Source organism: Rhopalosiphum padi, chromosome 2 (genome assembly GCF_020882245.1).
Source record: "Rhopalosiphum padi isolate XX-2018 chromosome 2, ASM2088224v1, whole genome shotgun sequence".
In the NCBI taxonomy this organism is placed as follows: Eukaryota; Metazoa; Arthropoda; class Insecta; order Hemiptera; family Aphididae; genus Rhopalosiphum; species Rhopalosiphum padi.
This window is the reverse complement of record NC_083598.1, coordinates 39,701,672-39,729,246: the sequence shown is the minus strand read 5'-3', so window position 1 is coordinate 39,729,246 and position 27,575 is coordinate 39,701,672. Positions and strand designations below refer to the sequence as shown.

At 27.2% G+C, this 27,575-nt stretch overlaps 1 protein-coding gene across 4 annotated transcripts; it reads right to left on the bottom strand.

Moving 5' to 3' along the window:
• Positions 1-698: 698 nt before the first annotated feature.
• LOC132919321 (protein sidekick) lies at positions 699-27,346 on the bottom strand. 4 transcript variants are annotated; one of them, XM_060980832.1, is made up of 33 exons: positions 26,652-27,346; positions 26,489-26,584; positions 16,213-16,392; positions 14,906-15,125; positions 14,253-14,641; positions 14,034-14,178; positions 13,824-13,951; positions 12,984-13,064; positions 12,079-12,198; positions 11,854-12,006; positions 11,544-11,670; positions 11,197-11,477; positions 10,925-11,116; positions 10,688-10,866; positions 10,445-10,571; positions 10,144-10,275; positions 9,839-10,018; positions 9,151-9,557; positions 8,815-9,069; positions 8,512-8,740; positions 8,323-8,438; positions 8,063-8,255; positions 7,790-7,970; positions 7,272-7,684; positions 6,756-7,192; positions 6,499-6,690; positions 6,292-6,433; positions 5,942-6,220; positions 5,798-5,818; positions 4,610-4,767; positions 4,363-4,525; positions 3,968-4,281; positions 699-3,897 (listed from the first exon to the last, which is right to left on the bottom strand). In XM_060980832.1, the coding sequence occupies exons 1-33, from the start codon at positions 26,755-26,757 to the stop codon at positions 3,655-3,657; spliced, it is 6,579 nt and encodes a 2,192-aa protein (XP_060836815.1). In that variant the 5' UTR covers positions 26,758-27,346; the 3' UTR covers positions 699-3,654. The 4 variants fall into 4 exon arrangements, with proteins under 4 accessions (XP_060836815.1, XP_060836817.1, XP_060836816.1 ...); XM_060980834.1 differs by lacking the exon at positions 12,984-13,064 and having other exon boundaries at positions 700-3,897; XM_060980833.1 differs by lacking the exon at positions 5,798-5,818 and having other exon boundaries at positions 701-3,897.
• Positions 27,347-27,575: the final 229 nt, after the last annotated feature.

Genomic DNA, 27,575 nt, shown 5'->3' with positions numbered 1-27,575 from the left:
TAAACGAAAAATTAATTTAATTAAAAAACTCACCCAAGGATATACAAGAATGAATGAAAAGTACTTTATCTTTAGTTAACTATGAATTTCCTTCCAAAGTCCAAATAAAACCATCCATCTTTCTATATATCTCAATAATTCAACCACTAATCACTTATTTTTGCCCAATAGAGCAGCAGCCTCTTCAACTAAAATTAACAAAATCCAAATCCTACAAAACAAATTTTTCAAAAAACTAAATTTTATTTTTGTTTAAATACTTATGTAAAATGAGCTTATTGTGCTTTGGCATAGATTGTAATTATTCAATTAAAAATAAAATTAAGTGATTTTTAAGTTATTGTTGTGAGTTAAGAATATTAATTAACTTATTAACATACTAACCTGTCTCATAAATATTTATTTTAATGTTAATACTAAAAACCTATTAATCATATCTAAAAAATAAATAATTAATATAAGTACTTCACTTTCTTAGAGGTGCGGCTTGATGAAGGAAACTCCAAAAGATCATCAAATAAAAAAATCAAATATGTTGATAAATTAACACATTTTTTAAAATTTAAAATGAAAATATATTTAGTTTTTAGACAAATATATTCAAATATGGAAATATACATTTTTAATCATAATAGTAATAATAAAAATAGTATAGAAAATTATAAACAACATTATTGTACAAAAACTAATGTTCAAGTCAAAAAAAAAAAAATAATACATGTATATAAAAATTTAAAAACAATATTGTAAAAAATAGATTTTTTGTACCTACTGACAAGTATAAATTATTTTCACTTACTTGTCGAATAAATGAAAAACGTAATGAACACATTAAACACGATAATAAATTAATAGTTGACCATTAATTTATTTATGTTAGAAACATTGAAATTTAAACATATTATTTTATGTTTTTAACATATCTAATCTACTAGTTGTAAGCAAATATACACATGAGACTCGACTAATATTAAAAATAACTATACTACATAAATCACAAAAAAAAAAAGAAATAGGACAATAGTTGAGTTAAAGTCTAAATAGTAATCAGTGAACATTTTTTAAAATAATTACAATAAAAAATACTCTAATATTTGATAATATGAGAAATTTTCTATCTTTATGAAAAAACTAAACACAAAAAATCTATTTTAAAACAATAACAGTGAATTCAAACTAAAAAAAAATTATATAAATATAAATATAAATAAATACCAAGTAGTAAGAACACTTTTAGTTTTTTCTAGATTAGGGTAAACAAAGTTTTCACAATTAGTAAGTTACATGGTCAAAACTCGACAGATTCCAAAATTATTCTACCAAAAGAGTAGTTTTAAATCAAAATCACAAATTAGAAAACTGTTGAGTTTCAAGCATACTGGCTTAAACCATTCTCTAACAAATACATCAGACAATACAATTTTTTTTAATACAATAAGTTTCAGTAAGTATAAAATGTACATAGTTGAAATATTTTCTTAAAATACTGTAAATTTTATGAAAATAAGAAACATGATTTCATACTTTTACAAAATATCAGTGAAAATTGCTCATAAATTACATGTCATTAGCGTGCAGTCAAGAAAAACAAATATGAAACATTTGTTATGATCTATTATTGTTGCAACTGGTGTGCTTATTTTTAAGCTTTAATATGGATTATTGAATTTATAGACAACTTTGTATTATAAATTGAATATACATTATATTGCAAAGATTTGACATATTTTAATAACAAAATGCAAAATCTTCAAGATACAACCTTTGCAATTCTTTTATTGCGCAAAAATTAATTACATTTTTTAGTATAGAATTTAAATAATTTAAGTTTCGAACTTAAAGTGAAATGTGGAATAGATTATATCGATTTAACTATGAAGTTCATTTTTCTCTATTTGTTTATTATTTACAGCCGATTGTAAAATATTGATGATCCAAGTTAAAAATATCACCTAATAGATTTTATAACAATTTATCTAACATTATTTAGCGAAATCATAAGTAGGAGAATAAATATGAAGAAATCATACAATTAAATTTTGAAATTCAAGAAGTTTATAGTATTTTGATTTTAATAATTATTAATGATAATAATAATGATATCAGTGTTTAAGAAAGGCGATATTATATCTTAAGGACATTAAATATTTAATTAGTAATTACCATTAGTTGTTTAGTATTAAGTAATCACCAGTCAATGCAATCATATTTTTAGTGTAACAAGTGGCAATTGTTATAATTTGTAATAATAATAGTAATAATGATGGTAATCAATTATTAAGTATTAAGTTTATAAGCTGACTGTAATATGTAGTCATTACACTGTAGTATTATTTTATAAATTGTAAGCACTATAAATACAAAAACAATAGTAAAAAATATGAGATAAGCACTTTACAAGAAAAAATATAAAATAATTAGTCATTTCTTAAGTTTTAAATAAATTTAAATGTAAATTCAGTATTAAACTAGTTCTTATCTGTTCATTGACTTTTTGTTTATCAACATGTCATGTGAAGTCAGTATAATACTGACTTTAGATTATTTATTTAAGATTTTATGTTAATGAAATTATACTAAAAAAAAAAAGAAATAAATTAATTAAAATTTATCACTAATAAGTAAAATAATTCTTTTACAATTGACTAAAACATTTTTTTCTTTCTTTTTTTTAATTACTAATAATACTTAACGAATTAACTAAAGTAATATTTATATATATATAAACATGTATTGCTTGATCCCCCAGTTTTTGTATCACACTAAAATTTAAATTAATTTATTAATGATTCAATAATTGTTCGGGTACTTAATATTAGTTACAATAATGTCAACATAAAAAAAACAAATAGTAAAAGCATTTAAATATTTGATATTCAATTAAGCTTAATATTTCCACATAAGTTTGCATTAACAAAACTTTCATCAACTTTTAAAAATAATACAACTATTCATTAAATTTGTTGGACCACATTTACATTAAAATAAAGATATATAAAAAAATCTTGATCAACATAAAATGAAAAAGAAAAGAACGGAATTTAATGTGTTTTTAAAAATATTTTTAAAAGTAATACAGTCAAGATACTCATTAAAATAAAAGGCATTAAGACCATCTATTAGACTAATTTAAAGAATACAACAATAGGACATAATTTATCAATATGTTATGGCATTTAAAATTAGAAACATATAAAATAATTATTATTTGAAATATTTTAATACTATTTTTCATAACAGCATATCATTAATATTAATGTGTAAAAGATCAATTTCAAATCAACAATAATTCAAATACTGATTGGAATTTAAATAAAATATAATACTGAAATGTAATTTATTATGTTTAGTTCAGTCTTTAATTTTTATATACGTAAATGTGGTTAAAAAATATTGATGAGTTTTTAGTTTAAGTAAAAAACTTTTCTAGAGAAATATAAAATTGAGATCAACTTGTTATAGAGCTAAATTATACATACAATTCATCAGTCTGTAAAAGACAATTAAACATTTTCAATTTTAGAGTAAAGAAGTCATACTCTGACCAGTTCATAAGTTAAGTCATGGTACACATATTTACAAAATAATACATAATTAATTTAAATTAAACAAAATCACGGACGGATTGGTAAAGATGGCACTCACTAGAAGAGATTAAACAAACGATGAGAATCCTGGTAGTGGAGCTCGTGATCTGGCCATGTTATTCATTATAATTTGGCCACCATTAAGGCTCATCACAGCACTTCCTTCAGGTTCTGAATCTGTATAACTAGAATAGTTTCTAACAGGTTTTTGCCGTTTCCACGACTGTCTTAAAGAATCATTGACATTGGCATAGTGGTTAACAAACGAATGTGGATCTGATCGCACACTTTCATTCTCACTTTCTGATCCCTAAAAGTTTAATACATAGTAACTATTAATAACACTTACCATTAACATTTATATAAATTAAATATCATACCTGAGAGTCTGTTGAACTGATTTCTGAAGGTTTTTCAGTAACTGAACTATCGTCTGGATTTTCATCATAACCTTTAACACTATCATCATCACTATGATAAGGAACACTCGCTGGAGATGGCCTTGGTGGAGATTTTCCTAAAGTTCCGATTGGTGGTTTCCGTCTGTGTAGTGAATGGTGTAAAGTATTATGAATAGACATCCGTCCAAGAGAATTGTTGTTTGACATTCTGGTTCTATGAAGTTCCATGGCCAATTGCTGTCGATCATCAATATCCATAACCATAGATTCTTCTAAGGTTTTTTGTGCTTCTTCTAGATATAATATAAAAATTTTAAGCAAAAATTAAGAAGGTTCATAAATACAACAAAATTAGTAAATCAAAATTAACTTACGTTTATATTTGTAACTTTTGCTTTTAACACATAGTATAGCAATAACCATAATAAGTATAACTAGTGATGCAGCAGCTAAAGCAACCATAAACCATGTCTGTCTATAGAATGGCTTCATTTGTAAGTAACCATACTCCAAGTACAATTTTGATGGAGTTAAAACCTACATTTTATAATGATTGGAATATAATACATATTAAGCACATACAAATCTTAGATAACAGTTTTTAATAATTTATATACATACCACATCATCTGAATAGGCTGGATAACTAATACCAAACTCGTTATGAGCTACAATTCTAAACAAATATGAAGTTGATGGCAGCAAACTCTGATAGGACACTGAGAATTCATCCAATGGTCCACTATTACTTTTTGTAACTGTTGTCCAACGTGTGTCATCTGAAAATAATACATACCAAAAATAAGCAACTAAACAATCTAACATATTAGCTAAGCATAGTGCATAAGACACACGTGAAAACTAGATATCTTAAAAACATTTTTAACACATTTATGGTTAATAAAATATTTAAGATCTATGTTAAAAACATAAGCATTTATCAAACACTGTTTAATAGTAGTAGTAGTGTCCATGTATTACATATAATGTTATAATATTATGTTATGAACTCAAAATTTACATGAAAGAAAGTATGAAATGCGTAGGATTATAGGAACATAATTATTATTATATTATGCAATTAACATGATATTTCTTTATATATTTTGATGTATAAAAATATATTATAAATGCATTATTGATTAATTACTTGATAAAGTATTGTTAATACTTACAAATACATATAAAAAACAAAGGCTTTAGTTAACTAAAATTAATTATTATGCAATTTTTTTTATGGTGATCAGTGCATCTATTAATATTCATGATTACAAAACATTATGATCAATCAATATAATTTATATACATAGGCGCCCGCAAACATTTTTCTAGGGGGGGGGGGGCAATGTTAGGATTTGAGGATAAATATTATAATTTTACTAGGTATTTTAAAACAACAATCTTTTTTATTATACTCGTTACACAATATATTTTATACAAAGGGTATAGATACAGTTAACTTTATTAATTCTCAAAAATAAATTGTAATTGTCTCGCATCTCTTTCGAAATGATCAACAATTTCATCAATAAATTATATAATATATGAAGTTTTTGGAATGACATTTTATTAAGGATTTAACAAAATTATTTAAAAATGAAATACTGTCAATGAAAATTAAACATATAATATTTTAATGTATTGTATGATAAATATTTAATTTTAATTTGAAATGTTTTTTTACTTTGTTGCTAACCAAAATCGAGTTAATAAAAAATGTATTGACAATGAGATTGCTCCCCAAATCAAACACAAAAGCAACATAGTATATAACAACATTCACATCAAAAACTTTTTAAACAAACTTACAATGTTCCCAGTCTTGTGTGGCTGAATAGTAAATAAAATATCAAAAAACAAAAAACAGTTTAAGAATATTGCTTTACTTAAGCTTTTATTTTATCAAACTACCAAACAATTTAGGTCATTATATAGAAGTGTTCTAAATATTACCTTTGCGTCTGCTCTGTATGTAGTATCCAAGAATTGGTCCTTTTCCAGATGCTCCATTTGTCCATTTAAGTGCAACACTAGATACAGTTTTGACTAATGATAGGTCAAATGGACTCTTTGGTGAACCTGGTTGTGGTCCAGTAGTTACATTTCCTTTAATGGCAACTCCCAAATCTATAGTTTGAGCCCTGACTGAGAAAGTATAAGTCACTTCTTCTTCTAAAGGCTGAACAAGAAGCCACGTTTGATTTACTCTTTGTTTTACTTGTTTGCTAAAACCTATATAATGTTTACATTAATAAATTAAATGTTCACCATTAAAAAAAACAATAGCCAAGTATGTTACTTACGTTCGTTTTGTTCAGCTGTTTCATACGTAATTATGTAACCTAGAAGTTGGCCATTTTTCCGTTTTGGAGGTGTCCATGAAACTTTAAGACTATTCATTGTTATTTCAGAAAATTGAAGATCAGTTGGTGGACCCGGTACTCCCTTTTATAACAAATATAGTATAGAAAATAGGTAACTTACAATAGTAATATTATTTTTGATTGTACCTGATGAGTTCTAACAATAATAGGTGCAGACCTTGGCCCATCACCGGCTGGATTAAATGCAAGTATTTGAATTTTATATTCAGTGTATTTGTCCAAAAACACCAAGCTATGACTAACATAAGTGGCAGGAACAACTTCTGTTTCTTCTTCCACACGATGTTCATTTGGTGAATCAGTCACAATGTAAAATATCTATTGAAAAGAAATAATCAGTCAAAATAATTTTACAAATTTTTATTTGTTAATAAAAAAAGTACTTTGTATCCCAATAAATCTCCATTTTGTTGATTTTGTTGTGGATGTTCCCAAGACAACCGAACTTCTGTCGATGATATGGCAAATGCGGATACACTACGAGGTTCACCTGTAGGGACAGCTTCTCCAACGTAGACAGGAATAGGCATAGAAGGTGGACCATTACCTTGAGAATTGAACGGAACTACAATGATATCATAATTTCGGTCACGAACTAAATCTCCAATGACAAGAGTTTTTTCTGTTGTGCCCATAATTAATTGACTAGGTATTGTTTGCAATGCCATAGGAATGTCAGAAACAGGTTGGTACAAAACTTTATAACCTCCAGTTTGGGTATCACCATTCCAATACTGAGGAGGTATAGGTTCCCAGGTGACACGTACACTTGTTGTTGTAATGGGTACAACTTGAACCTTACCAACTACACGACTTGGAGCTAAAAAAATTTAAAATAAACTCATAATTAATTTTAAGCAAAGAATTGTCTGGATATTTTTAATTGTATAGTGACTCACAGGTAGGTAAAGTCCTGACTTGAGGAGATTCATGACTATAGCTACTTGGACCAATGTCATTCGTTGCTTGAATACGAAACCGATATAAAGTGAAAGGTAAGAGGTCTTGGATAGTGTATGAAGTAATAGACGGATCTATTCGTTCAGGTATAGTGGTCCAAGGACCAATTTCTTCTGACTTCTGTACTGTATAATATCTTAATGGAGCATAGCCATCTCGTCCTGGGGTCCAACTGAATGTAATTTGTGTGGCTTGAATCTGACTACGACTTATTTGTGGCGAAGAAGGAGCTTGTGGTATTTCACGATTGTTTGATGAAAAAACAAGTGCAGACTGACTTTTACCCCAGCCTAACCGTGTTTGGGCTGTGACCCAAAACATGTAGTACTGATCAGGTATAAGATCAATGGCTCTGTAAAAACATTAACATACACATAATATAGATATGTATACTTAAATTATGGTGAATACAATTAATATTTTAAATTGTTATCTTAAATAATACATTTTATATTACCTGAATGTTCTGTCTGAAGCAGGAAATTCTTTGGAAAAATTATAGCCTTCAGAACTATGTAATTGATAATTTATGCGATAAGCAAGAATTTCACCGTTAGGATCAGCAGGGACATCCCAAATAACTCTGGCAGTAGTTGAAGTAACATCAGGAAAAGATACATTAGATGGAGCACCAGGAACTGTAGAATTACAAAATAATACACATAGTACATTTTTATAAATTATAAATATATGTATAAGTTTTTTTGTAAAATATATAAATTATACTTACCATCTTCAAAAGTTTGAACTCTAGTAATTGGAGTAGATAACACACCATCCCCTAACCGACTATAAGCTAGAACTTGAATGCTGTACTGAACAAATTTCTTTAACTCTGTCAATGTAGTTGTGAAAGTTGAATTTTTTGGAATATCTTTAATTTGTACAGGATACACAGCACGGCCACCTGGCTTATAGTAAACCTGTTTAAAATAATTTTTTTTTTAATAACTATAAAAAAAATAATTAGTGAAAAATATTTCAATTTACTTTAAATCCTTCAATGATTCCATTTCGATGATCAGAAGGTACATCACCCCAACTAACCACAATAGTTGTAGAAGATGTTGCATTTGCAACAACATTTATAGGCCCCATTGATGGCACTATAAATCAAAAATAATGCAATTATTAATTTATATGTTTACATTTATCATTTTCTTTTTCTAATGATGGTACCTGATTCTCTTGTACGTTCAAAAGCTGATGGACTAGGGCCAGATGATCCAACATCATTAAACGCATTCATAGTTACATCATATTGAGTAAATTTTTGTAAAGAGTCCAAAACGAATGAATTTGAAGTAATATCTTCAATTGTGACAGTATATACAACACTAGTATTAAATAATCTATAAGTTATATTGTAACCTTTCCCATTTCCAAACCATTCACTTTGTTGCAAAGGCTAAATGATAAATAAGATACTGTTAAAAATTATTCATAAATTAATAATCAAGATTCTTTCTAATAGGTACTTACAATCCAACGGACACGAAGTTCAGTAGAAGACATTGCACGTACAGTGACATTATAAGGAGGATGAGCTGGAGGTGCTTGAATAGTTTGAAAATCTTTAGTGGGGTCTGAAGGCTCTGATGCACCAACTACATTCCATGCGGTGATTCTTAAACGGTATAACGTGTAAGGAACTAATTGAAGAACTTTCAGTGTAGTTGCTTCAGGACTACTTTCTTCATGCACAGTAAACCAAGTTGTATTCCTTGCAGTTTGTGCCTAAAATTAATATGAAATAAAACATTTCAAAATAAAAGAACCCTTTCGTGGAGGATAAAATGTCATTATTAATTAACGTACTTCTACAACCCATTTAGTGATAGAAGAATTTCCATCAAACCCTGGTGTAAATTGGAGCACAACTGAAAAAGGCTCAATATTTGTGATGGCTAACTTAGTAGGTGGATTGGGCAAAACCGGTTCAATACCAGACTGTATTGTGGCTATTCTACTAGGACCGGAACCAACTTTTGTCCAAGCGAATACTTCAAATTTATAATGAGTAGTGGCTTGTAATTGATCAATTACAATACTAGTGATGTCTGAGGTGACGTTTACTAAGTGTGTGGTTTCTGGTCGATCACGTATGGAATAAGACACAGTATAGCCAATCAAATGACCATTAGTATGCAATGGTGAAGACCAAACAACATTCACAGAACGATCTGATACATCTTCAAAGTGGAGACTACCAACTAAATCAGGAACTAAAAAAAAAAAAATTAAAATTGTTTTGACTATGTAGTTTATAGATATAAAAATAAATAAATAATGATCTAAATAATTTTTAAATCTTAAATACCTAATTCTACAGAAATTTAAAATAAAAAAATAATTAGAAAGAATTATGAGTATCGTATTTTTTTTATTTAAGATGAAGTTGATTTTACTTATTTAATTATTTAAAATATATACTTGAATTTTAGACATACACTTTTATTAAGAAATATTTAAACATAGTTAACTTAAGATAATATTTAATAACTACCATCTTCGTGTGTGACAACTAATGATGGACTACTGATTGGACCATCACCAGGATCAGTGAAACATAACACCGTAACATTATAGGCTGTAAATTTCTTAAGGTTCACAAATGTTGTGGTCTGCTGAGCAAGTGGATCAAATAAACTAGGAGCAACTGTCATTTCATGTTCTACTCGTTCTCCTATAAACATTGAAATAATAATATGATAAAATATTTTTTTTATCAACAATAGAAAAATGCAATGTAAAAGGAAAAAACTTGTAATTTAATTTAATAATCAAAAATTATTTTTGACTACAACTTACCAATCCATGCTTGAAGTTTGTAGCCTTGATTAATGCCATTTATTTTTTGTGGATCTGGAGGTTTCCACCAAACTTGAACCGAAGTACTATTTATTGGTCTAGCTATTACATCAATTGGAGCTGCTTCTGGAACTGTAAAAAAAATAAACAATTGCCAGATCAAAAAAAAAAAAAAAAAATCATGACTGTTTAAATTAATTGTAAACTATTTTTAATAGATCATAAAAATTTATAATACAGAAATAGCTAATAAAATAATAGGAAAAATGAATTATAAATAGAATAAAATAAAAAAACTAACCTCCTTCTTTAGTCTTTATTCTTATACTATCACTATAAACTCCAACTCCTTTATTATTGTAGGAAGCTACTTGAAGCACATAGTCTTTCCATGTAATAAGATCTTGAATTAAATAATAATGCTGAGCCTGAAAAAGTTTTAAGCCAATGGAAAATATTAGTTGACATCTTTTTAATATGTACTACAAAATTATGGGACATTTTTAAATATAAATTGAGCTAAATAATAAAACTCAAGACTCACCCCACTAGTAATATTATGATCAGTCCATGGACTATTAATATAACCATGTAACCTATATCTTATAATATATCCAAGAATTTGGCCATTATGATGCTCTTCTAAGGGAGGTTGCCATTGAGTAATAATTTCTGAATTTGATCTAGCTGATCCAACAAACCCTAAAGGTGGTCCAGATGGAGCTAAAAGACAATAAATATTAAAATATTTAGTTATATTACATTGTTTAATTGATCAAACCTTGTTGTGGCAATGTAACAAAATTGCTTGGTTGTGAAGGTGTTCCTTCACCAATTGCATTCATAGCACTGATTCTAAATTGATAAGTATTAGCTGCTTTTAAATTTTCCAAGACCACATAACGAGAATTTGCAGATATATTGGTAAGTTCAGTAACCCAATCAACAAGTGGATCCAACAATGATTGAGTTTCTAGAATTTTTTTTTTTAAATATTTAATTTATAGTAAAATAAATAGTAAACATACAACTTATTTATTTATCAATGCCTACCAATTTGTCGTTTTTGAACAATATATTTTAATATAGGACTATTTCCATCAAAACCTACAGTCCAAGAAACATTCACAGATCTGGGTCCAACACGTTCAGCCTGAGCAACATTTGGAGGATAAGGCAATTCAAGTATACTTAAATGTGCATGTCTTTTCTCATTGCCTCCAGGAGATGAAACTGAACAAGTATAGACACCAGCATCACCAGCACGCACGACTCCAATTTCTAATGTACCATCAGCAGAAACTTTTATTCTTGAATTTCCCGCCCCAAGACTCCTAGTAAATTATATACAACATAATCAAAATAAAAAAGGCTCTACACATTAAGAATTATACACATACTTGTTATTATGAAACCAATCAATTTGATAAAGCACAGAAGGATCACTAGACACTTTACATTTCATAATAGAATTTTGTCCTAATAAAACTCTAGTATCCATAGGAGGTTCAACAATGGTTGTTTTACCTACAAAAAAATAATTAAGTTAATAATAATAATAAGTATAATAATAGTTGAAGAAATTATGATTTTTATTGATTAAAATTTCAGTTGTTATTAAATTAAAATACCCATGTTTGTTTCTTTAGTTTTCTAATTTTATATTACTGTTTTAATATCAGATTTCTAAAAAAAAAAAGAATTTAATACCTAGAACTTTAATATATGCATGCATTTCCACAGTGCCGGCTTCATTTGATCTTATGCAAGAATATTTTCCAGTGTCTTGAACTTTTGTGGATGATATAAATAAATCTCCTGTATCTAGAATGCGAATTCTTTCATTCAATGATAAAAATAAATCTAAAACAGAAGAAAATTAATTATATTTTTATTAATTTAAAATGTTACGAACATTAAATTATTAAACCATACCACCAAAAATCCAAGTAGTATTTGGTTTAGGTGCACCAATAACTCTACAAGACAATATAACTTCATTTCCTTCTAGAACTGTAGAATTTTGAGGTTCATTCTCAATAATTGGACCAGTAGCTATAAAATGAAGCATATAATAAATATATTACACAGCAGGTAGAGTTTACAATAAAAATTAAGACATTTGCTCAAAATGTTTTATTATTTGTGATTTTACACATAAAAATATTATTTTATTTTTATTATTCTATGTGATGACTACAATTTTGATTTTAAAATGCATAATATACTTGAAATACAAACACCAGGGTTTGGATTTTGTAGCATTTGTGTATATATTGTAAATACAGTCCTAGTAAAATGTCTAAAAACAAAAAATTAAAGAGGACAAGGTTAACTGAATGCAGTGGCATAGCCAAGGGCTAAAGGAGCAACATTCCTCCCCAAAATGTTGGTCAAAATTAATAATACTTTCAGTATTCAACAAATAGCTATGTATTAAATTATAATTTTTATGAAGGCTACTGCAAGTCTAAAATTGTATACGTCTACTGCTTTAAGCATAACAAACTTAAAAGAAATGGGATTCTATAGTTAAGCCTCCCCAATATAATAAATCATCACCTCTTCCAAAGTAAACCTTGGCTATGCCACAGTAACAATGTGCAAACAAAACTATAGAATACAGCTTCACTAAAAAAAAAAAAAAAAATACGGCATTGGAATGGTTTGTATACCTAAACACTTCACCATTCCCAAAATTTACATTTCAAACGTACATGGTTTGTAAACTCTATGTCTATATGCGTATCTATAATAGTGCAAAGTGCTGTGCTAAAACATAATATTTCTATCGTGCCTACATCAAACATATAACCACGTGTTTTTAAATAAAACCTTACGAGGTAAATTTTTTCGGGCACTCGGGTGTTGCCATGGCATCATTCGGTACACAGAGGCTCTCGTCCAGCGTTTAGAACGTCCTACATTAACCATAAAAGTATTTACATTTTGTACACTGTTCAACAAATGATATTATGAATAATACGCGCCAAATATGTACAAAAGAGTGACTTGTGTACACAACTATAAAAATCAGAAATCTACAGCAATTTTAATGTTCAGATTAGTCATTATTTTTCTTGGATTTTTATTTTCATGTCACTTAAAACAGACACAATTCTTTTTATTTCAATACAATAATACCTAGAACTTTTTAAGATTAGTCAACGTAAAAACCATTATTATAGATATATTTTTATTTTTGACTTGGGTAATCAAATCATGATTTCATGCTCCTCCGGCGACGATAGTTTTATTGGATTTATTAACAGAATTTTGATGATTATAGTATTTTTTTTTATATATATTTTTACAGTCTAAATACGTTAACGAACAAAACATTTTACCACAAAACTGAGACGAATCGATCCATTTAGGAGTAGTCGTTAAGTGTATCTGAGGAGATCAATTTTTTTAATTAATTAGAACGGATTATCGAAATATATCCATTATTTTAACTAGTATATAAATACTATTATTGTAACCTAAATTAAATTGATTTATGTACCATAAATATATGAGTAACCTTTATGTTAATTAAATTTTAATTAATGTCTATAGATATTGTTATAATTCTATACAACTCGCTCAGTAAAAAAAAAAACAATATATTTAACTAACCTAATTACAATAAAAAATATACAAATACGAAGACGGAATTTTTCCTAGTAAGTACTTACTTTTGACTTTCAACCACGTACTAATAGAATCTGACCCGGCTTCGTTTTCTGCTTCACATTGAAACATGCCAGAATCTTCGATGTTCAATTTCTTTATTACCAAAGTACCATCTTCTTCAACCGTGTACCTAAAAGAAAAAATCGTGATATTTATTCATAAAAATTACAAAAACTGTATAGGATAGATTTTTCACTTGAATATATTATTACCTATTGTTTTGACTTATTGTCTCTGCGTTACGATACCAAGTTATTTTTGGCTGTGGCACCCCAATGGTGTCACAACTTATTCTAACAGTAGACCCGTATTCGCCAAGGGTTTCCATCCTCAAATTACCAACAAATGTTGGAGGTTCTGCAAATAACATGTTTTTATAATACTCTACTAAGGTAATTTTGTTAAGCGAATTTATTAAATGTTTAACTAACCTAAGACGAAAATATCAGCGTCTGCAGAAATAGGTGCATATCCACCTGATACAAATCGAACCTGACAAGTATACCGACCGGTATAAGTCAATTTGGCATTGATAAGTGATAAAGTTCTGTTCCACGGATCGTTGTAAATATAATCAACACCATTTGTATTTTCTATCGGTATGTCGTCTTTGAACCACATGGTTCCTAATTCATGTAAGGGCCTTGCATTGGCTATGCACTGGAGCTCGGTAGTTTTATGACCTTTGATGATGTGCTTTCCTTTAGGTTTAACAACAAAATAAGGGGCAATTTCTCCAGACTGAGAGCCTCCTATGGTGTTGATTCTTAAATACTGACTAAATTCGTCTTTTCCTAACAAAGGGTTCGTTGCTCTCACCCTATAACATGTTTTAAAATAGTTTTCGTTGTTATGGTAGGTATAGCTAGGTACACATAGTTATTAGTATACGTATTTGGTTAAATAAATTAAAGTGAATATTATGAACATGCATATTGTACTATAAAAGTGTACGGACCAATAAAAACTTAATTTACTCTCGTATAACTCCACTGTTATACAAATTTAAAACAATAATAAAAGAAGGGAATATAATTTCTCTTGATATTAATGTAAAAATAATTTTATGATATTTTCAATTGACCTGTATGCTTTTTGGTCGCTGTCAGAGGCTGATAATACCACTAATTGATGAGTCTCTGCAACTGAGGCATATTTGATGTCGTATAGCTGAGTGCCGTCATCAGTTAACCACTGTACCATAGGTGGTGGGTAGCTTTTAATTGGCGGGCAATCCAAAATTGCTGCTTGACCTCTTTCAACTCTAACTATTGGATCGGTGACTTCCATAAAATTGTCCATATCTAAAATGTATTAAAATTAATTTAACACATCCACCTTAAAAAAGTACTAATAGCATATTATAACAAAAATAAAAAATAAATATAAATGTACATAGTAAAACACTTGTAACTATTTTAATAATATACTATACAATTTTAGATATACTTTAATTATATTTTTATTCTGAAAAGAATATTTATGCTTTACTTATATATTTAAAACTTTTAATAGGTCAATAAATTATTTTTAGTACTGTATTTACTATTTAGATATTCAGAACATTTTTAGTTCGTGATAAGTACTTTATTGAAAAAATTAAAAAGGATTTTATTATAGTTTTAAAATATGTTTAAGGGTTATTTTCTAACAAATCATAAAAATAAAACTAATATCGGATTACCATTGATCTTATAATAAATAATAAAATCAATAATACTAATTTATTGTTCACTTAAACTTATACGAACACACTAGTCATTACAGAAGCTAGCAATAATAAAAGTCGCGATGTATTGTAGTATTAACAATGCCGTGTCATATATAGACATAACAACATACAAAATATATTAAATCAATAATAGTTTCGTAAAAATTACATATGAATGTAGAGTTAATTTAAAAATAACTTAAAAATTAGCCTATAATATTGATATGCGATAGCTGTTATTAATTTATAAATTTGAGAAGTATAAATAGTATATACTGAATTAAATATAAAACAAATTAATTATCTTTAATTTTTAATTTGTTTCTCACAAACAAAAAGAGAAATTCAAAATAAATTCGCACAAAATCACAAGACAAGTATTGTTTCAACTATCATTGTAAATTTAGTGTGAATTAAAAAAAATTTCTAAATAATTGCGTTTAAAAATGAAGAAAGAAAACATAATATATAAATTATTACAACGAGTAAGGGCCAAAGTTATTTAAATTAGTAAACAATACGAATTAAGAGTAACACTTTCTCAACAATATTCATATGCACTTGAAACACTTTCCACTATATAAACATACAGTTATTGATCATTCAAAATAAAACCACTAAGGTATAATAAAATAATAGTATATATCGTGATTATGCTAAATTTAGTAAATTTAACTTACACGCAATGTTTATTTCAATTTTTTGAGATAGTATCGATCCAACTTCATTTTTTGCTATACATTGATAAGTTCCTCCATCGTCATGTTTTAGATTTAAAAGACGGAAAGATTGATATTCTGATGAAAAATCTCCCACTTCTTTTCCATCTTTGTACCATTTGTAAACTGGAGCCGGAAAGCCTATAAAGTAAATAATGATATGACTATTCAATATTCAATAATTTAATTAATTTAAGTAAACAAACTGCTTAATGGTTAAAATAAATTTGTGTATATCTCAGTTATTTCGTGGCCAAACGCCCAAACCTAATATAATCATACATTTCAAGATAAACAAACGACAGTGCGTTTCTTCTATTCATACATTTTCACAGTAAAAATAATTTATTGCATAAAAAAAATACATCGTTAAAAAAAAGAAAACAACGAATAACCTGCTCTGCTGTATAGAAGGTTTCAAAATTGAGTAGGTTACTATTCATCGTAACGAATGTATTAAATTTGGATTAAATTATAAGCCATTATATAAGAAAAAAATTCATGGTTTGTCAGTTTCTCTTCAGGGGTGCTATAATGGGTGGATGGTATTGTTAAGTGGTTTATATTGGCACCCTTAGCTCTTTCTCTCAGTTATGCCGATTGCCGACGCACAAGACATATGACACATAAATATCAAAAATAATCAACTATACCACGGTTTTTTTTAAAAATATTTTATAGGTATACATAATTATACAATGTATATTGTATATTTGATTGTATGATGGGATATTTATATTTATAAAATTTGTAAGCTATCACAAAATAAACATTATTTATTTCAAAAATTAAATCATGATAATTATATCAAGTACTTCATTTATATTTTATAGCAATTAGTAAATATTGCTTTTTATGATTTATGAATTTCAAAAACTTGTGGAAGAAATGAAGTTTGATTATTTTGTTTGTGAAACTTTATTTTTAGAGAAATTTGTATTTATTATCTATCATGTGGTATTGTGGTTATAATAGCATACTTATATAAATAGGAATATAGGAATATAACTTATTTCTTAAATTCAACTGTAAGCTACAATAAAAGAAATATGTAAATCTTACTATTTGCAATTGTGCAACCAAATAAATGGATCACTTAAAAATATTGTGATTAAAACACGAAAACAGTTATTTTGCAGGCTTTAATTTTTTTTTTTATCAATGGATAACAGCCAGATTACCTAATATTTTGAAACGGAAGTACCTAATTCTAATTTAAACCGTACTAAAAACGAAGTATAGTCACGGAGGTAATTGCAAATTTAAATATTGTATTTATATTACGTTAATTCATAACATCCAGTAATAAAGGTAGTAAGGTGTATTACGTGGTATTGAAAATGCTAGTTTTCAAGAAGAGTAATAACCTGAAGTGAATCTAATATTGTTCAAGGTTAAAGTACTTTTCATCATCATAATATGTATAAACTGGGTTGTTCACTGTAAAACGAGATGGATAACGTGGGCATCCTTTTCTTTCTTAGAATGCAACGAGACGAGTTTCATTGCAAGTGATGCCACTTTTTATGCCTTCGTCATCGATGTTACGTATAGGAATATACTACAAACATACAATTATTATTGTACATATTTGCAATGAAATGAAATTAAAAATGCATTTCTTTAAAACATCATTAATATTATATACTTAAATATTCAATACAAATTTCAACAACTTAATAATATGTAGTATTGATATTTTTTGAAGAAAAGAATAATAAATTATTGCTTTAAAAAAATGAGAATAAAACCGCTACTTATATGAAAAAAATATCAGATTTTTATAGGAGAAAATGTATGTAACAACGATTCAAGAACGTGAAATGATTTTGTACCATCTTTATTCTATATTATATTAAACGTTAATATTAATTTGTATATAATTAAATTTGAATGAATTTATCTATAAATATTAGTAAAGTATAAATATATATATATTATGTAATTATGTATGTTAGTATACTACATTTATATTTATAGATTTCTTATCCATAATTTAGCAACTGAACCGTTATTTAAAACTCATGTTTTGAGAACTCAATCTCTTAAATGCACCCCTGCGTCTAATTTGGAAATAAATTGGTAACTATAGAAAAAAAATATTAAAATCATTTTACCTCAAAAAGTGATCAATAACAAAAATAACCACACCAATATATTATTAAAAAATGTATACAAATTTGTCGTTCTGCCAATAGGATTCAATACTTAAAATAGTACATTTATTACCTTTATAATACCATAATACAGTGTTGATAAAATAATACGTTTTATTTAATAAACGTTATTACTTAAAATTTATATTCAAAAATTATAGAATCAGTTAAAAGTATAGACAATATTCCAATAACATCATCCATTAGTAATGCTGTATTAAAATGTTGGCTAGGTAAATAGGTCCGTGATAATTTGTATACATTTTGAAAGTGGTAAATTGAGTCCTGTAGAATAAAAATAGTAAGTAATAGTTGAGAAAAGGTTATTCAGGACCCAATTTACCAATCCCATTTAAATGTTCTTATTTCCACTTGCAAAGTAGTACCTATATACTACCATAGGTATGATACCTATAAGGTATGCACTAGTAGCTGATGTCAGTTATTATAAATAAAAGTAAAATGTAATTTTCAGATATTCCCCCATAAAATTATTATATATTAATATAATACATCTAAATAGTAATTTATTGAAGAACATTGCAGTTTTTATAAATATTATAGTCAAAATAAAATTATAAAATTATTAATATTTGTAAATTACTACATTCGTATAATAATAATAATTATTATTATTTTTTAAAAGTGTTCATTGTCTGTACCAGCTGATGTATTTTTTTCTAACGTGTTAGGGCTTGAATAATAAAATTTCACATGCTAACAGTTCAATTTGATTGTCAAGGATACACGTATATCCCACGCTAAGAATAAAACATCGCAATTAACCAGCCCGATAATCATGTATAATAACACATAAAAACATTCAAGTAATAATATGTAAAATTATTTAGTTAAAGACTATTTTTTACACAACAGGACATGCGAATGATCGGTGGTACAGACATGCTACGTAGGTATTCATTAATTAATTTAATAAATCATTTCACAAGATAAAAGTTGTTTTATACGATACATAAATTTGTGCCTAAGGGTTCTGAGTTTTAATTAAATACTTGTTCTGTAATAAGTAAATTCAAAAATTTCAAATTTAAATCTGAACAATTTTTCAATTTATAAAATTCAAAATAAGTACAACGTACGGTATTCTTAATACGAAATGCAGATATTTAATTAATTTAATGTGGTTATTAAAAATATGCTACATTTAAAGATTATTGATTTAATACATAAGGTACCTGACATGTAGTTTAAACTTTTTTAAAAAAAATAATGTTATTTAAGTTATATTTAATATATATTATGAAAAAACTTTATGTACAGATTGTTAACTTTCGTAAATGAATGAATAACATTATATTATAGTACCACTATCCCCATTACAAGTGGATAATTATCTGTAATATTTTATTTTTTTACTTATGTAAATTACTAATACAAATTAAATCAACATAATTTAATAAATATTTTTTCGATAATCTTTAAACATTTTTTTACTTATTTCATCCATAACAGCAATCAAATAATTATTTATACAATAAAATTAGTGTAAAACTATAGTACGCGTCTGTTAGTTAGCATGGTAAGCGTGTAACGTGTAATGTATAACAATTATTATACTGCAGACAAGAAGTATAAAAATACCTTAATACAGAATAGAAGCAGGATTACGTGAGTAACGTAATAATTATTAAAGGAAAAAATACTATTCCATAATAATATATCCAAGAAACGCGATCGACGGTGGCAATGTGTTTTTATAAGTAACACAAGAAAAATAAACTATACGTTAGACTGAACTATAACCGGCATAACAGACGGGCAGGAAATACCGACCGAGGGTCGGGTGGGAAAAAAAAGACGTGCTGACAAATTTTTGAAGAGGGGCTTTGGTTCTTCCTGTTAAGTAAATAAGTGGAGTGGCCTGTGGATATTAAGTTACAATATGACGCCATTGTTTTAGAAAAGCAAAATCCTCTACCCGCGGTTTGTATCGTCAACGATCGTGATCAAGAGCCCAATTGTCGTCAGATGACTTATATATATACTACTTTTTAAACCTAAAATATCACACGCACAAAATTAATGAATACCTGATAAAACCACTAAAATATTGTAGTAACTGTTATTGAGACCAGAATATAAAAAACAAAAATAAAATAACAATATTTGTTAATGAATAGGTATTTTATATTATGAGTTCAGATTTCCTTTCCAGCTAAACTTAGTATTAATTACCCATATAATGTTTAAAATATTTGAATAATAATATCAGTTATTTTAACGCGTTTTTATAGCATCCAAATAAAATTTAAAATGAAAAATGAAAAATGTCTACAATACAAAATGTAATAAGATAAAAAGATTTAATATTTAAACAAAAGTCTAAAAGTCTTTAAATAATTCTTATTAAAATATTGTAATTATAAATTGTGCCTGAATTATAATTGCTGAAATTATTCATAAAACAGAAAGTTTAAATCTTTAGTTAAATAGATGTTGTAATACCATTGTTTATGTGGCACATTACCGTGTTTATATGTATACATCCAACAAAATAATAGCCGGTTGGATATAACATATCAGTAGGTACTAATGACAAAAAAAAAGAAAGGATTTAATACTTTAATGCTATAGAATATAGATTATCCTATATGTTCATTGTTTCCCATGCTTATCCGTCTTAAAATATATAATAACCTAATCATATAGGTTATAAAATAAACCGATAAAATACTGCACGTACATTTACGATACGCTTCACGAATTATGGAACAAACGTACAACACGAGTTACTACATTATAACGAACTATCCATGAAAATACATAATATAGGTACAACATATCATCTATACCTAATAGAATCATAAATTAATAACACATTCAGTAGCGCAACTATTATACGATATATCTTAAGAGAGGGGATATACTTATATAAAGTACATAGAATATCTCGAGGAATACTTAATTATGGAATTCACTATCTGATTGTTAGTGTTTAGAGAGTAAAAATTATAAATTATAATGAAATGAGTTTTTTAAATAATAAATATATCCACGGCTGTATGTAGTATCATACTATTTAACAGTGACGTATATATAGAGGGGGTAGGGGTTCAAACCCCCCTTGAAATGTATGGCTGATACAGGCATTGATTTTGATTGTATAATTAATTGAAATTTAAGAATGGAATTTTTTTTTTTTAACCCACCCTGAAATTAATTTCTATATATGCCACCGCTATTTAAATTTCTCGTACTTTCATGGTTATTCTACTCATTCCATATATCAAGATTGATGTGGCATATGTGACTCATAGTTAAAACAAAATATAATAACTGTACAATCATCAATCGTTGAATATAATAATAATATAATATACTAATACAGTATTATTCATCTTAAAAATTAATAATTTGAATTTAAAAAAAGTTTATATAACTAAATTGGAATGACTAAATGAGTCATTTTAAAATAGTTGTCAGTGACAAACGAAATTCCCGCGAATTTATCCCTTCCATTAAATGTAAAATACACATACTTTTAATACACTCATTTGGATAATTTTGATCAATTCTTTTTAAATACAGGTCAACAATATTATATTCAATTAAAACAACTATCTTATTTTCTGCCATACGAACAAAAAAACATTCCTTTGTCGTGAGTTGACCAATCTTTGCGCGAGCCTATTAAAATGCGAAATGTAAAAAATTGGCTTCAAGTTGCACATCCTGGAGTGTAAGATTACCTACGTACCATATTCAAAGAACCATGAGTGTAAAATACTTAGCTGTAGATTGCTTAGTTACATACACAATCAATACTTTTTATTAATTTAATAAAAATTTTAAAATATGTACCAATAAATAGCACAAAAAGAGTCGAAATATGTTGACAATTTTTTCAAGTTTAGTAATTTTTAATATGGTGACCTATCAAAATATCTCCGACAAAATACATCTCCTATAAAAAATATCTATTTAATTATAATAGTAATAATATTATATTATACCACAGTCGTCATTAGACAATAATTTTAAAAATATTATGAATTTTCAAATGCTAAATTAGTTAATGCGATCATTATTACTAAAAATAATTAATCAGTATGATAATAAAACGTCTTGAAGTATTTAAGATCAATTGCACACAATCTAAAATTTTAAACTATTGGATATTTTTTTCATACATATAATGTGAAGACAGGTCAGTCGCAACTTAAACGATTGTATTCAATATTTTACCGGCTTCAACATGTATTTATTTATTAACTTGGAATTTCAATTTATTAACTATTGAATATTATTCTCTCAACTTTATACACTACATGGCGTAAGAAATAAAAGAATTTTTATATTTTTATTTTTATTATCTTTAAAAGATATTTTGTAGAGGAGAATTTTTTTCCGGATATATATTTTTGCAGATATATTATGACAGGAAATCGTTAATACGAGTATAAGTATTTCTACTTTTAAGCCAAACAACGTTTTTTTCAATTTTTTAAAATTATTCGACAAATTATAATTTGACATCACCCAAAAATTGGAAATAACCCTTTGATTAAATATTGGAAATGTTTTGATATATTTTGTGGTATCTAGCGGATAACATAGGTATGATTTTTATTCAATATTTTATATTTTCTTCTAATTTATCTATCTTTTGTAGATAGATAGATTCTCAGAAATACAAATTATTTTGAAGATAGCCGCTACTACAATCATTATAATATTACTGTACACATACATTAATATTTTGAACGAACTATTGACGAAACTTATTGTTTTCACTTCTCACTTCTCTAAGTCTTAATTTTGGAACTCAGCATACATTCTGTAGGCAGATTTAGTTTATTTTGAATCAAATTGGAAAAATTAATATTCTCATAAGTGATAATACCTATAATAAACAGTCGTTAAAATATTCAAAGTTTTAGAGCAAATGGAATCTTGTTTATAAAATATAATATTTTATTTTCTCAAAAACTACGAATAAATTTGAAACATTTTTTCATTTTAAATAAAATATAATAAGTACATTTATATTGCATTTCTAATAAACATTTTTGTCAATATATTGATATTATTTATAACGTTTTAAGTTTTTATAAATTACAATCACGATTTTACAATTTTATAAATAAGAGTAAAAAGAAATATTTTTAAAACTAATAATATTGATCTAACATATTATGCAGCTTGTTTTTTTCAAACCATTCAAGTGATGGAGAATATTGAGCTGTGAAAAGTTCCCCTAAATACTTTTTCTAGAAACCTTATTAATTGATATTCAATAGAATGATATAATACAGGTTGAATTACGTATTGTATAAATTTGTAATATTGTAATAGGTGTATAATTATTATTTGAGTTTATAACTATAGCAAGTAGCAGCTTATATTGTTTTAAACAATTAATTAGGTATATATTACAATTATTCTCAAAACATTTAAATAGATATTTATACTTATTACTCATATTATTAAAAATTCAAATTGTACAGTTATACATAATGTTAATAAGTTTAAAACGTTGAAAGTTAAGTACCTATATATGGGATTATCTATAGGTATAAAATCGAATATTCAAAAGAAGGATGTGCAAATTATTGTTTTGTTAAGATTCGTAATTTGAGGATCACCAGGCGTCTCAAAGTTTAATTTAACAAACATCCTTAGATAATCGCCGACATGCTCTAAACATTTTATTAATCATTTCTCCAAAAACTCATCTCTTATCCAGTGGGGTTTTGGGTGTTGACCCCCCCCCCCCCTTCGGCTGTAATTATATCAAAAATATAATGTTTATAATATAGGAATACAATCATTTGGTCGTGGTAAAATGCATTGTTATGCCGTATTTACGTTATCGACTACACCAATGATAATAATCATTATCATTCAATTATTTAATTATTTTACAATGGTTGTAGGTTTATTTTATTTATTACAAAAAAACTCACCCTAAAAAAAATCCTGGCTACGCCATTGCTCTCATCTATTCAAAAGCAATAAAAATAAAAAAAGATAAAAATTTATCTCATCAATACCAACTAGAAACACTCGTCGTACTATCTTACTTTTTATACCTCTTCATTCCACTAATTATTTAAAAAAGAAGCCATTAATCCGTATCATTAAACTTGTTAATAAGGACTTCTTATTTGATTTTGTCTAAATCCGCATATTTTTAATTTTATACGTTATTATTTTTATGTGATTTTATAAACCAATTGTATATTATTTAAGTATATATTGGACATAAAACGCAGTACTTTTGAAAATTACAAAGAAAAATATAAAATTATTTACGCAAAGAAATTTGACAAAATCTATATTGTTTTTTTATTATAATTAAGGTCAAATATGGGTAGATTTTTCCTAAAAAATATTTTTAAAAAAATGTTGACCTGTGAGCATTTTTTTTTAGGTGTGTCAGTTATATATAACATTTTTATTTGAATAAAAAATCTTGAAAAATTAATACAATAGGTTCCTTGCAAGTTTTTCTTTTGGTTTTTCTTGTAACAATTAAAAAAATATTGAAAATACATAGCCACAATGTTGTAAGTGTGAGTTTCAAATTTAGATGAAAATCATCAAAATCACGAAAATGCTCAAACTATTTTATAGTTAAAAATCTATTACATTTTTAATATTATACCTTAGGTTTGGAAATTGAATACAAGGTTTCTCATAAGTCATCCTTATCAAGAATTAAAAAAAAAAATTTTAATGTAGCCTCATTAATTAATTATTAAAATATGAATTTTTAATTTTCATGAGGTTCATCTAAATTACAAATTTATTACTTTTTAAACATAATAATATTATATTCATATACCGTCTCCGCTCAAAATCATTTTGCATCACACACAATGATGTATTATTGAATTTAAATTTAACACATCTATTATCGCATCTATTAGATTATATAGTGACAAACTCAACAACAAGGTAAGTACAGAAATATCTAAGTAGTAAGTACTTTATCAGTGATACTTAATACTTGATTAAGTATCAGAAAGTTCCTAATTATTCTGTTTACAATAAGGTTTGATACTTTTGATATTTTTTTTTTTAAATGTTAAATGCATTTTTTAGGTATTGTAGACTGTAGTGCAGTAACTTCACAGCACTAATAATTATTCCTCCGATTATAATTGTATACTACTATTATTTATGCTTTAAGAGCATAATTATAAATAATGTGGTACCTAGTACCCACCCATTTTAATATTTTAAATTTTTATCATAAATAAAACCAATGAAATAACTTAATTAATAACTAAAATAAAATAAAATTTTAACATATAGTAACTATCATATAGGTAGATAGTTACCTAAACACATAGGTAATACTTTGGGTAATTTTATTAATTTCTGATAAGCAGGAAGTATATAAATTTAAAAAAATTGTCATCTTAATGATTTTTATACCTTAATTGACAGTGTTTTTTCTATAAAAAATTAATATAATAAAATAAATCATATATTAATATATAAAATAATATTACATGGATATGAAATTTAAAAATGTATAGGTAGGTACACATATTATAAGTGTAATTATCGGTCAACATAATCAATGTTCAAGTGTAATTATTCGGCTAGATTTGCAACTGTAATATTTAACAATTTAATCCACGTGAACATTACGAGAAAAATTCATTAAATTTCAGATATAAAATATTACTTTTGGTAATTATATTTAATAAAATCAGTAATTTGGAATTAAATTAAATTTTCTTATACAAATTTTGAACATTTAAACTATTTAGGAATAACATAGTAGAAAAAAAAATTAGTAGGTACCTAAAATAAATGTTAACAGTTTTAAATAAGTAGATTTATTGGTACCTACTACTCATGTAATTAGGTATTATTAAAACCCCCTAAGTGATCTTTCTTGAAAATATTATGTTAAATTGTACATAAGTTAACAGCGAGTTCACATAGATAAAAAGAGGAGTTAATTTATTTTATGAAAATACCTTCAGTAGCCTATACCTATAGGTACCTACAAATCAGAGAAAACATTATAGACCAAATTATAATTGTTGATTTGTATTTTATAATAACTTAGGTATTTCTAAATAAACTTTATGATGACTAACCAAGAGCTTGGCATTGAATAATTTTTGTCTGTCCTTCGCCGATCACATTTTTAGTAGACGTAGGCTGCGTGATGAACCGAGGAGCCTGATAGGACTCTATAAACATAAAACGACATAATAATTGACTATCTGTTTTGGGGCTGTAATTGTTATAGTAACTTACGGCATTCACAATGAGTGATGGTGGACAGCAGTAATACGACAGTGACGGCGAGCATGTAGTTCCTTTGCTTGCAAGATAAACGGTCATTTCTTTCTTCTTCTTCCATTTCGGGTCGGGCGGACGAGAAAATCACGTTTATCACACGACGAAACAAACCGAACTTATAATAATATCAACCGTGACGAAAAACGGACGAAACGGCGATTCTGAAAAATTCGACGATCACACACACACGTAAGAACACCTATCCACGTCCTACCCACTGTCGGAATTGCAGCATCCGAGACGAACGTTTCGGTATGTCACGCCACAAAGGCCAGAGGCAGCGGACACCTGTTGCTGCGTTTCAAAAGCCATAGCGCGCGCAACGGCCGTTTGCGCGATCTAACGGTTTTTGGGCGATCGATGATGTCGGAACGAGCGGGTGCGTTTATCAGTTACGCCGATACGCATGTAATAAATAAAAACAAAAATATTAATAATAAACAACAACAGTCAACAACAATAATGGGCCGATAAAAATATCTGTAGAATAACAATAACAGATGACGAGCGGTGACGACACGGGTAGCGCAGCGGACGTAATAAAATAATATATAACATATATAACGTTCCAGCGGTCGACTAAAGAATGCGGTCCTCCAGTGTACCGTGTTTGTGTATTACACACGCACACGAGCGACTGCACTCGAACGTGCGTGCGCAGGCGCATAAACGCGAAACTTGAAACAACGGTTCAGCCGCGGCACGACTCGACCACGATGGGGTCAGATACCTACTCTAGCGTCTACATGCTGTACTACAATCATTGAAAGGTGGTATGAACCACCGACAAGATATCAAATAATAATAAACCTTGGATACCAGATTGAACAAGAATTATGATAATATTATTATCATTTATGGAATAAACCATAAATTAAA

Excerpts from the sequence above, each read along its gene's own strand:
- LOC132919321 (XM_060980832.1), bottom strand. The coding sequence starts at position 26,757 with ATGGAAGAAGAAGAAAGAAATGACCGTTTATCTTGCAAGCAAAGGAAC. Across the intron at positions 13,065-13,823 it reads TACGTGGTTGAAAGTCAAAA|GACGTTCTAAACGCTGGACG; the intron begins GTAAGTACTTAC and ends TGGTTAATGTAG. Across the intron at positions 4,768-5,797 it reads CACACAAGACTGGGAACATT|ATGACACACGTTGGACAACA; the intron begins GTAAGTTTGTTT and ends TATTATTTTCAG.